Source organism: Arachis ipaensis, chromosome B3 (genome assembly GCF_059453495.1).
Source record: "Arachis ipaensis isolate K30076 ecotype BB chromosome B3, ASM5945349v1, whole genome shotgun sequence".
Taxonomy (NCBI): Eukaryota; Viridiplantae; Streptophyta; class Magnoliopsida; order Fabales; family Fabaceae; genus Arachis; species Arachis ipaensis.
In genome coordinates, this window is record NC_142438.1 from 6,633,052 (window position 1) to 6,644,928 (window position 11,877).

Below are 11,877 nucleotides of genomic sequence, written 5' to 3' on the forward strand. Positions count from 1 at the left end.
ATATAAATTTTTAATAATTTTTATTATAAAATAATTAAATCTGAAAATATCATTATAAGATAATTATTAAAGACTTCATAAAAAATAAAAATTTGTTAAAAAATAAAGTATCAAATCTAAAAATCTTTGGATGTTTATTTTTTATTATTATTTATTACTAAAATTTTAATTAAAAATATCTTATTAACATCAATATACAGAGAGACAGAACTACATAATGACCTAATTTTAAATTTTTACATATAAATTTTAATTTAATTTTTTTAATTTTATTTTTATTTTATTTTATTATAAATATTTTTAGCCCTCTCTAATATTTGAACATATTGGGGCATATCCTTGCACTTGCCGCTTGGAACATGGCGGATACACATGTCCATAGTTGGAAGTACTTTGGTTAAAGCTAACCTTATCTGAATCTGATTGAACCAACACAAAGGTTAGAGACTTAGAGTGATCACAACAGAATTTAATAATACTTTGGCGCAGGTTGTTTAATATATTTTGTATTACCACTATGGCCAACAGTTTTGAACATATTATTATTATATAGTAACACAGGATGAAATCAAAGCTTGAGGTTCCTGTTTCAAAGCACACAGACATAAAAAAAAACACTATTATATTGTTTTGATTTAATGATTTTGACACTCTCCTTATCTGAACTACCTCTATCTATCTTCTTCTTCTTATGTTATATATAAAGCATTAACCTCACTGAGAATTTAACAAGATATAAAGTAGAGCAACATCAAAGTTGAAAAACCAAACATCATCAATTCCTTTTAATTTGAAGAAGTTGCTTTGAGTTATGTCTGGCCTTGTGGACAGGTGGACAAGTGAGCTGGCCAAGCTTCAGCAAAAGGGTGACACTGAAAATGACACTAAAAGCAACAATTCCAGTCACCAACAACAAGTGTTCCAAGAAAAGGAGAATAAGAGTTCAAGTGATCATGGCAAATTCATTCATGTTAACAAGCCTAGGTTCATGTTTTCTGAGGCTTCACTTTCCATGTTTGTTGAATGCTTTAGCCCTTGAACACTACTGAACATCTATCATCTTAACTTGTTTTTGTATGAGAATATAATATCTGTATTTATTTCCAATAAAGGTCCTGTGTTAGTTCATAGTTATGTATATATTAATGATAATAATAATATATTAGCTTTTGGTGTTTCTTGCATGTTATGTTCTTATTATAATTGCCAAGTTTAATTTTCCCAATTGCATAGCAAGTTGCTAACTGATAATTACTTAAGAGAATTGGCATGACTTGCCACTATGTTGAAAGCTTCAAAGGTGTTCACTATCAAAGACTTTTTTTTTTCTCAACCAGTACAAATTTTCATAGAAGGTTACATACACTGTACTTGGTGCACCTATTGAATGTAATTTAGTACTTTCAAGTTTCAATAATAAAAAAAGTAGACTTAATTTGAAGAAGGGTGTAAAACTGGCTGAAGGTGCACACAATACAGTATTTGAACCATTGATGAAATTAAAAGATTCACAATGATGGATTATTATTAATTAATTAGTTTTAATCTTATTGAATTATCTTTTTAACATACGTGTTGGATATATAAATAAATTCGATAATTAGGATTCAATCTAAAAAAATATGTTGTTATAGGATAAATTAGGAGTTTTTTTTCTCTCCAAAACGACGTGGACAGAAATAAATAAAAGAAAGTAAATGTTTGGATTAATTTCTTGTGGACTTGTGGGACAAAAAATGAAGCATAAGGAAGCAAAACAATGGGGTTATGGGGACACGTGTTAATGTTGTGTTAGTATCAATGGAGAGCCTTATCTTCACTGTTCTTGCTTTTCCTCTCTCTTCCTTTATATGAGGTTTGTCCATTTTTTTGAGTCATCACCATTCACAAAATCAAACTCAGGATTCTTGTGTTAGCTTGTTAACAAATAAAATGGACAACACGTCTTTTCTGACGTAACTGCACCAAGAAAATTGTATCTCAATGGCACTCATTAATTGCCGAAACGGTGGATTCTAAGATAAATTTGCAACAAACACTATATGAAACACATTTTTGGTGTAAAATATATATATATAAAAAAATCATATTTAAAAAGTTATATTTTTTATAGGATTTTTTTTATTTATAAAATAAAAAAAATTATTATTTTCTCCGACATGAATTTTGGACTTTAATTTCTAAAATATAATTTTTCTTTTGGTATTTAAGCAAGTTCACCGGACCTCCCAGCAAACTCTATAAAATTGGCAAGTAAGTTCGTTTAATCTCCAACTCTATAAATATTATAGAATTCGTCTAATCTCTAACGAAATTTTTTCAAATTCTTTTTTTTAATTTATTATCATCATCTCCAAATAGAAGTGTAACTTATGATTTATAAATGAAAAAATTCCTTTTTTGTTTTATAGAAGTGTAACTTATGATTTACGAAAGAGCTGGAATTTATTAGAAAATCGTGACTTATTCAATGGTTATGACCTATTAAAAAATATTTTTTTAAAGAAATTTTTTTTTCTTTAATGTATAAACTTAATGTCTATGAATAAGATGTTGGATTGACAAAATAAAATACATTAATTTATATAATAATCTATTTTTTATTTTATTATTTTTATCTTCTATTCAATACTTTTTTTGTATATAGAAAAAAATATTATTTTGGATGTAAGACTTGACCGTACAAATATAAAAGTAAATTAAGTGTTTTTTTATTACATCCTACCAAAAAAAAAAATTGATCATCAGCTCACTTTATACACTATAATAGGAAATTAAATCTAAAAAAAATATGTAATATATTTTTAAAAAATATATCCTTATATTCTCTAATTTTTTTATTGCATATTATGTTTTATTTTTTTTTTTTTACCAAAGATAGAAGACTCAAACCCATAACCTCTTAATTGAGTATGGAGAGACTATGTCATTTGAACTATTATTCATTGGCATATTATGTTTTACCTTACTCATTTCTAAAGATTAAAATAAATTCTAAATATCCCAATCTAAAATTCTCACATTTTTCTTCTTTAATAAGAAAATATAAACAACAATTAACTTAACCTGTGAATATTATCAGAAGTTGTGAGATTCTAAATTTCTAATTGAAATTAAATTTGAGTCTCTTTTAGAAGGGAAAAAATATCTTTACAACAATCAGGAAAATTTGAAAGGAGGAATAGGATATTAACCATTCACCCTCATAAATCAGGACACGTGTCAATGAAGACAAAAAAGAAAAAGCATTGATTAGAGTATTTGAGATTATCTTATCCTTGTCCATTTTTGTAAAATTCAAAGTATGATATGATACTCACTATCACTATATATGAATAGAAAATGTGTAGAACCATCAAAGTATGGCCCACAAGAATGGACCACAGCTTAGAAGAAAAGTGGTAATAGCAGAAGCCAATAGATAGAATCATAGAATAGGAAAGTTATAAGGTATACTAGGAATATCAATGTTCTAGTTATTTTAACCATTGATTTTAATTAATACATATTATATATTTTTTTTATAATTTAAATCAACGGTTAAAAAAACTGAAACACCGATATTTCCGGTATACCTGAAACTCTTCCCATAGAATATACCGAACAAAATTTGAGCAATTGAACATAGCAAATTGGCATATCCCTTATTATATTAATTCATGTCACTTTTCTGTGTGCCACCACATTCAACGTGCCCTTAAAAAGCTCATAGATTATGCATGACACATTCATCATCACCCTCCTTTTATTACTTCCTATATAAACCAAACTAGCCTTAACCTTAAGACTTCATTCAGAAGCAAAAAGTACAGAAAAGCAAAAGCTAAAGGCTCTTATTGTTTTATCATCTAAGAAAATGTCTGCTATGGTTGATGTATGGGTTGGGGAGCTAACAAAGCTGAGAGAGAAGGTTCTTGCAAGAAGTCCCTTCTTAACACAAGGAGCAAAAGCAAAAGAAAGTTCATCAAAAGTGGTGGAAAAAGAACAACATAAGAAGGAGAAGATTTGTGTTCAGATGGACAATTCAACTATGTCTGAGGCAACTGTGTGTTTGCTTATGGATAGGTTTGTGCCTTGGTGAATTATGATGGAGACAAATCTTGTTGACCAAGAAGATTTTCTTGTATAAGCTTCTTGGTTCTTGTATATATTCTATGCATGTGTTTTCTTAGTCCATGAGAATTTGTAATGACAAATGTTATTAACTGATGTAGAAATATTATATCTATTGTCCATGCTTGTTTTATTTAGTTCAGAAGTTAGAGTTTGAATTTGATACACAAACAATGCAGTCATGGAAGTGGGATATTCTCTCTTTTTCTCTTTGTAAATTGCTGGTATGTTTTTTTTACCAGTATATTTATATTAATCTAAAGATATACCAAAATGAGCAATTATAATCATTAGAGAAGAAGGAAGAGCATATAACTAAAAGGATTCTTGTTAATTTCTTAGGATGACATGGATGTGGCTTTGGTTAAACCTAATTCCTGGTTAGTTATTATGAATGTTGAATTACTGGTCTTAAAAAAAGTTTAGACTTTTTTTTATGAACAAAGTTTAGAACTTGCAGATGTTATTGATAAAGTTCTCCTCTGTCACATCTGGATATTTTGTAAACTCTTCAAAGAAAATTCCATTGGTTAGCACTAGAAACAGAAAGCTTTATTCATAGGTTACTAAATTGCCACCATTGCTTTTCTGATGAAGACTATTGAGTATTGACTGGTTTGTATTATAGTCAAGATAAGAAAAAAAGAAAAACATTTATACTCCATCTAAAGATAAAGAAGGAATCTAACTTCCATTTACAGAGATGAATTTATATTAAAGGGAAAAAGAATAATATTATTTTGTATACTCTAAATCTTCGCATGTTTCCTGTAGTGTACATATACAAAAAAAATTTGTTACAAAATGTTGTATACTAACAACATGAAGAAGCTCTGATCGTGACTTCATGAATCTATAGTCAAAACTGAATCATCTCAGAAACCTATCTTCATACATCAATCTTTTAAGCTCTATATCTTTTATTTATACAAAAACAACCCTTGTTTGAGAAAATAATCATTAGGATAAAGTACTAAATTAGTCCCTTAAGTTTGAGCGTGTTTTGGTCCTTAAGATTTAAAGTATTCTATTTGAATTCAAAAAAGTTTCATTTAACTTCAATGTAATCCTACCAAAGTTCAATAATTAACGAAATATCCTACATGACAGCAGTACAAGAATAAGGTCGATAATCTGGAGAATAAGTACAAGCTCCAGAGGCACAAAATCAACCGTAGATACATCAATACATTTATTTATCATTTTTCTTATAATTTAAATAAAATATTTTCTATAGAACTAAGGAAAATGATAAATAAATATATTGAAGCATCCACGGTTGATTTTGTGCCTCTTTAACTTGTATTTATTCTCCAGATTATCGACCTTGTTCTTGTACTGCTATCATGTAGGACATTTCTTTAATTATTTAACTTTGACATTACGGTAGGACTACCTTAAAACTAAATAAAACTTTTTTGGATTCAAATAGGACATTTTAAACCTTAAGAACTAAAACAGGATTACGCCCAAACGCATGTGACAATTTAAAACTTTACCCTAATCATTAAGTGAGGGTTGCTTCATCAATGGTTGTTGAAGTAATCTCAGACTTATTTATGGCAGAAGGATCCCATTTTTCCCACACCATAACCTCTCTTGCATATCTGAGAGCTTCATCAATAGTATCAGGTTCCAAACCAGTAACAAGTGAAACAAAAAGCTTTCTTTCAGTAAGAGACTTGAACAATGTCTTGAACTTCATAGCAATGTATTGAAAAGCACGTTGAGCTAATGGAGGACTATTGGTATGATCATTAATTCTACCTTTCTTTTGGTTGTGGCTGATAACTGGATTGAAGTCACAGAACCATTCACATTTTGTTAGACGTGCCTCTTCAATCTTTTCCTCAAGCAGATCATATTTTGTTAGAAGTAAAAGGAATTTCTTGTTGTTGAAGGATCTCTGAGTAATGATGTTTTCAAAGAGTTGCTTGGCTAGTAACATTTTGTTGCTGACAACTCCATTACTTTCTACAATGTACTCATCATAATCAGTTAAGGCAATAGAAAATAAGACAACATCAATGTCTTCAAATATGTCCAACAACCTGCACTTTGCTCCAAGGCTTGTAGGATCTGCTCGGATGAGTTCGTATCTATAAAGCGTAGCATAAAAAGTTTGTAAGAATTCAGTTACTGCCAAAGACACTTGTAAATCCGCTGGAAAACAATAAGAGAATTACGGTACTAAATAGTAGATGGATAATATAATTCAGTTTGCTCCATCGGTAATATTTGGCGCCACCTCAATGTTTTGCCAAATTGTTTTTTATCCATTAGAATATCTCTGATTTGAGTAGTATTAGCTAGCTTCTAAAATGGGGGTACAATATGCTTTAGTGCATTGTCCAAATGCAGAAGATTGCCATTGATGTTCATTAGATTTGGGTTCAATTCAGAAGTAGTGCATACTCAAACGTAGAACCGAGAGATATTAGAGCTTAATTACCTCAAAGAAAGATCATGCTGATATTCATGATCCAAAGACTCATCACCACTTAACACAGGGAAAGAGAATTCCATTGAAGTAATGCTGTTGGACAAGGTTATCCCCTCAGCGTACATGATGTCCATGTCAGAAGGTTCATAGTCTATCTTGGAAATCTCAACAGCCTGCATTTCGGAGAAATGTTTAGACAATTATGAATAAGTAAGTTTCTTTTGGTTTAATGCACCTATGACCCAAATAATTTAAGGATCAGAATTTGGTCGTCTCTTGTTGAACTAAAAATCGAAAAACTTATATTTTTCCTATGCACATTATTCAACTTCAGTTACATATTGTTGGTTTTATTTCACCTAACATCCCAGTGGAGCTTGTATAGGTTAGCCCCTTAAGTTAGATGCAATTCTTAGAAACTATAAGGAAATAACTTTTGACCCAGTGATAAGCGTTTGATCAAACAATTATATGTACAAGTCTGAATGTACATGTGATCAATAGATTTTAGTTCCGAACATCATCTTACCCGGTCTAGAAAATAAGTTGCATTTCTGGGGAGCAATTTTAGTTCATGTCTCCTGTTGTATGTGGCCTGAATTGCTGGATCACTCCACAGCTCCTCTACCATTGGCCCATAATTTTGAATAATATCTCGAAATATTGTATCCAAGTTACCAGAAACCATGTATTTGATTAGCCAATCTGAGAAACCTTGTAATCTTGGGCTAATAGAATAGCTAGTTGTTTCAATAATTTCCCCCGAGTTCTCTTCTGCAAACAGAATCATTAAATCAATAAATAGAATGGAAAATATCAATACATAAAGATGAAAGATCCTAAACAAACTATCAGGAATGGATAAAGAAATTAGGAGAAAAATCACCAGATGAAGTGGATTCGTCGACATGTTCTGTGTTCGTTTTCTCCAGTAAACTCCTCTCTTCAAAATATTCACACCCCTCTAACAGCATGCCAAGGTAGGTAAACAAGTTGCTCTGAATCACCAACTTGATAATTTGGCGCTCATTTTCAGAGAAAGGAACATTATACAGATGCTTGGCCTACAATAATAGACTCGGTCAGATTTTAAATCAAGACTTAAACAAAAAGATGTACAGAATTATTCAGATGTCATTCGATTGTAGTCAACAAAAGTAAGGAAACTTTAACAAAATATAATATATATCAGTAACTTTACAGACAAGAATCAACTACCGATATACTATAAATTTAACACTACACAAATACCCACAATCATAAATTGTGCATTAATAATTGTCTAGCAACATCCTACCTGTTTAAATATTGTACTTGTTCCTGACTTGGCAGAACCAACAAGTAGAAACTTGTGAAGCATTTTCTGCTGATGGTTGTTGTCTTGGCTACCTCCGTTCACTCCTTCGCCTTTGCCTTCACCTTCACTGGGAGTAGTCACCAGATTAGGTGGAAGTGACAGGGACAGAAATGCCAAAGCTACCTTTGCTCCAAACTGTTGACAGAGTTTGCAAAAATTATTCACCAATGCTGTTTAACTAAAACAAGAAAATCTAAACAATGCAAGATATTCATGTGCATAAAACCAATCACCTTATCCCATATTCGGCCCTTGACATTCCTATGTCCCACTTCAACATATGATCCATCAGCAGTCACCCAGAAATCAGTTGGTCCATCCCATTTTACTCCTGCAAGCTGCAATCAATCAAAGTAAACCACAATTAGTAGAAAGCCAGCACAGTAATGGATGCATGAATCATGACATGTTAATATGTTATTAAATTTCAAGGAATCCTTTAGAGAGACTTGCCATACAGGTAATGAGAGAATCAACATCCGTGTTAACAAACTAACCTTTAGTATCCATAACTCTTCTTTAGTAATCTCACGACCATTTACAGTTACTCTTGTTTTTCCACGACTTGCATTTTTCTGCAAGCTACCCCCAACATCAATATCAGGGCTTATAATCTGACATGGACGTTGACCTTCCTGCACAAATCAACCACAATCAAGAATCATATATTTTAGTTCCATTCTGAGGAAAACATGAGAGGCAAGTTCATGAAAAGAGGTTAATTTAAATTTCAAGTGTGAGCATCTTATTCACACATTAACTTTGAATTGGCTGAAAAATATATATTTGGGAGGACTAACAGACCTAATGCCTTAAGGTTTCGTATCAGAATGTGGTTCCCAACCTGTTTTGTTAGTGTATATTGATACTGATAAACGAAAAAACTGTAGTAAATGAGGTTTATATTTCACCTTTCCCCAAAGTCCTGCTGATTTATCATACCAATAGAAGCCTGGTTTCAACTCTTTTGGAGGGTTTCGACATGTCAGCAGCAGCATGAGCTTGTCCCTCTCAAGACGCTCCCCATTCACAACAATTTGCTCTGCTGGAATCTGATTTGCTTCACAAAACACCTCATCATTCATGATTTGCTTCACTTCACAATCAGAGAGCAAGGACTTGAGCATCCTCGAAAACTTGCCAAGGTTCCTCCTCTTTGTCTCATCAATCCTCTGACCAATGCAAGTGAGACACTTTCTTCCTTCAGGCATTGACCCCATTGCTCTCAGCACACACTTTCTGCAATACTTTGCACTGCAAACAATGCAAACCTCTCTTTGAGTGAACCGGTTCCCTCTAAGGCAACGGTAGCACGTGCCTCTTTTCCCAGGTCTCGCAGCATGAATTGGCCTCACGTAGTTCATAATAGGAGTACTGATTCCACTTTCATACTCAGAACCAGAAAAAACTTCGTCATCATTGTAATCATCATCCACCATTTCATTCGAGTCGGGATCACGAAATCTAACAGCAGAATTGCGTTTCACATGTGTTGGAGTACTAGAAGGATCATCCATGTCCTCATCCTCCGCTTTACATGAGAATATCTCAGAAGATACTGAAGCAGAACATGATCCAGATTCTTCTGCCGTATCTGAATTCTTGGAAATGAGATTCAATCCTACAACACCATGTTTATGATCTTCATTACCACCATCTTTAAGCTTCGTTGTAGCATTGCTTGATTTTCTGATAGGTTGGATAACTGGGACTACTAATGAGGATTGATGATGAGGTGGAGAAGAAGCTATAGGAGCAACTGGGACTTGGTCAAGCTTGAAAGCAGGTACCTCAGGGATGAAGTAACTCAATGGAGGACCTTTGTACTCCTCGGCAATGGAGAATTCGAAATTGCTATCACAACCACCACCATCATCAACAACCACTGAAGGGACCCCAGGTCTTAGTTTCTTCAGAAGAGAAGCCATGTTTATGAGAATCTAAATGATCATAAACTCAAACAGGTGGTAGGCATGCTCCCAGTTGAAGCAGATAAACAGAATTTCTGGAGTTGGATTAGTGGAATTCCTTAGCTGAGGGTGTTAAAAACGAATATCAAAAGACGGACCATAATAAGAAAGAAGGAAGAAAGTATGTCAAGTGAAGAGAGAAGTAGTGAGGAGACAAAGTCAAAGGTTATGATATGAACTATGAAGGAGACATGAGTGAAAACTGAAAACAGTGAAACACAAGGATATGTTAATTTGGAAAATAAAACGAAACGCGTTTGGAAAGTTGCTAAGAAAGAATGCTGAAATGGACAACAATGACGGCTTGGAACCATTCAAACCCAAAACAAATATAACACCTCCATAATAATATAAGGTGATATAACTACCTAACTAACATGTTTTTCATACTGATTCTATTGCCATTTTTTAAAAAAAAAAACTGATGTTTTTAGTTTTCTTTTTTTCTTTTTGGATTTAAACCCCATTGTTAATAAAGAAAGAAAAATTATTACTCGTTTTGCTATATGAAAGAAAAGAAAATTGGAAGTAATTCCCACGCATATTTGGAAATTCGTGAGTCGAACTTGAATGCTTCTTTTTGGTAGCTTCTTGGAATTAGACGTTAGAGGCACGTTCTATTTTGTGTTGTATATCAATATGACTGCTTAATTTTTTTTTTAAATTAAGAGTGATATTCGAATCTAAAACTTTTAAATAAGAATAAAGAGACTATGTAATTTGAGGCTCGTTGATACATACCTGCTTAATTTTAAGATTGATTTTGAGTTCAAGTGCATGAATGAATGAACAAGTGAACAACAAAATATAAAAATTCTGATGGTGTTTGAGAGTTGACCTTTTCTTTTTGGGTCATAGTTTGTTTTTTTTTGGTCATGTTCATGGTTAGGTTTGGTAGTAGACTTTGTTACTTTCATTTAAAGGCCCATTATTGGCCCATTAGTGTTTTCGCTTCAATTATCCAATGAGTTTGGGCTCACTGTACTTGAACTCAGCCAATAAATTTATGTCACTATTAACTAAGTTAGGTTGGTCTAATAGTTAACTCACTAGTTCACTTAAATAAGTGTTGAATGTTCGAATCTCATTTTGTGCATGTAGCAACCTATCGACTAGTAACAAATCCTTAAATAGAATTCAGTTAAGGGTTCTGCGGCAGATTAATTCTTGGCCCTGCCAGACTAAAGAATACCGTAAGAAACCAAAAATTTATGTCACTATTCTATTAATTGTCATCTGCAGATCATGGTTGGCCCATATATCATAGAAACAAAAAAAAAATCACATTTTCTAAAAAGAAATTAAGGGGGAAAAAAAAGCATACCAACGAAAAAGGTTAATCCAAAACAATAGTATGAGAATTAACAAATGAAAGTAGTGTAAGTGCTTGTTCAACCCATAACAATAAGAATTAAGTTATTGCAAATATCTCGGAAATCAATGGAGTAAAAGATAGAAGCCTATACAGTAATGTTAGAAAAATAAAAGAAAATAGTTTAAATTTATTTTATTTAATATTTATTAATTCTAATAATAATTAATAAATATTATATATTTTTATTAATTGTTTGTGTTACCAAATATTTACGAAGTCCTGTTGATAGCCAGGGTAAATTTTATCTTTCAAATGTGGTTATTTATGCTAGCCAAATCTGGATTTGTACCTTACACGGTCTATGTTGATAACAAAATGATGACGTATATCAAATGTTAAAATATGATGTAACCAACACATGCGCATGCACTTGACAAGCTTCAAAATTCTATAACGTAGAAACATCAAAACTACAACTTAAGCTAATTCCAGCTAGAGAAACCATATCTTTATTAATTAAGAACTGTAATTACTATAATACTCCCCAGTCCCCACAAATATAGATAGTGGCAAATAATGTTGACGTTTTCTTTCATGGCACAAAACAATAATAGACACAAATTTAATTTAAGGTAACTGAGGCTTTCAATTTCAGGAAAGTGAAAATAAACAAAGAAAT

The 11,877-nt window shown here is 32.0% G+C and overlaps 2 protein-coding genes across 2 annotated transcripts; one reads left to right on the forward strand and one right to left on the reverse strand.

The window, feature by feature from the left end:
* Nucleotides 1-3,706: 3,706 nt before the first annotated feature.
* On the forward strand, nt 3,707-4,235 carry LOC148569707 (uncharacterized). Its single transcript, XM_088509414.1, has one exon. It carries the CDS (start codon nt 3,857-3,859, stop codon nt 4,079-4,081), a length of 225 nt encoding a protein of 74 aa, XP_088365540.1. The 5' UTR covers nt 3,707-3,856; the 3' UTR covers nt 4,082-4,235.
* Nucleotides 4,236-4,752: 517 nt separating this feature from the next.
* Nucleotides 4,753-10,184, reverse strand: LOC107628949 (extra-large guanine nucleotide-binding protein 1). Its single transcript, XM_088509413.1, has 9 exons — nt 8,825-10,184; nt 8,411-8,548; nt 8,147-8,251; nt 7,854-8,048; nt 7,443-7,620; nt 7,086-7,330; nt 6,566-6,729; nt 5,488-6,212; nt 4,753-5,212 (listed from the first exon to the last, which is right to left on the reverse strand). Exons 1-8 carry the CDS (start codon nt 9,839-9,841, stop codon nt 5,621-5,623), a joined length of 2,634 nt encoding a protein of 877 aa, XP_088365539.1. The 5' UTR covers nt 9,842-10,184; the 3' UTR covers nt 4,753-5,212; nt 5,488-5,620.
* Nucleotides 10,185-11,877: the final 1,693 nt, after the last annotated feature.

What these genes read in the sequence shown, in the direction of transcription:
- LOC107628949 (XM_088509413.1), bottom strand. Translation starts at nt 9,841, where the DNA reads ATGGCTTCTCTTCTGAAGAAACTAAGACCTGGGGTCCCTTCAGTGGTT. An exon ending in AAGAGTTATGGATACTAAAG is followed by an intron (nt 8,252 to 8,410) that starts GTTAGTTTGTTA and finishes GATTGATTGCAG; the next exon opens with CTTGCAGGAGTAAAATGGGA. An exon ending in CAGCATGATCTTTCTTTGAG is followed by an intron (nt 6,213 to 6,565) that starts GTAATTAAGCTC and finishes TACGCTTTATAG; the next exon opens with ATACGAACTCATCCGAGCAG.
- LOC148569707 (XM_088509414.1), top strand. Translation starts at nt 3,857, where the DNA reads ATGTCTGCTATGGTTGATGTATGGGTTGGGGAGCTAACAAAGCTGAGA.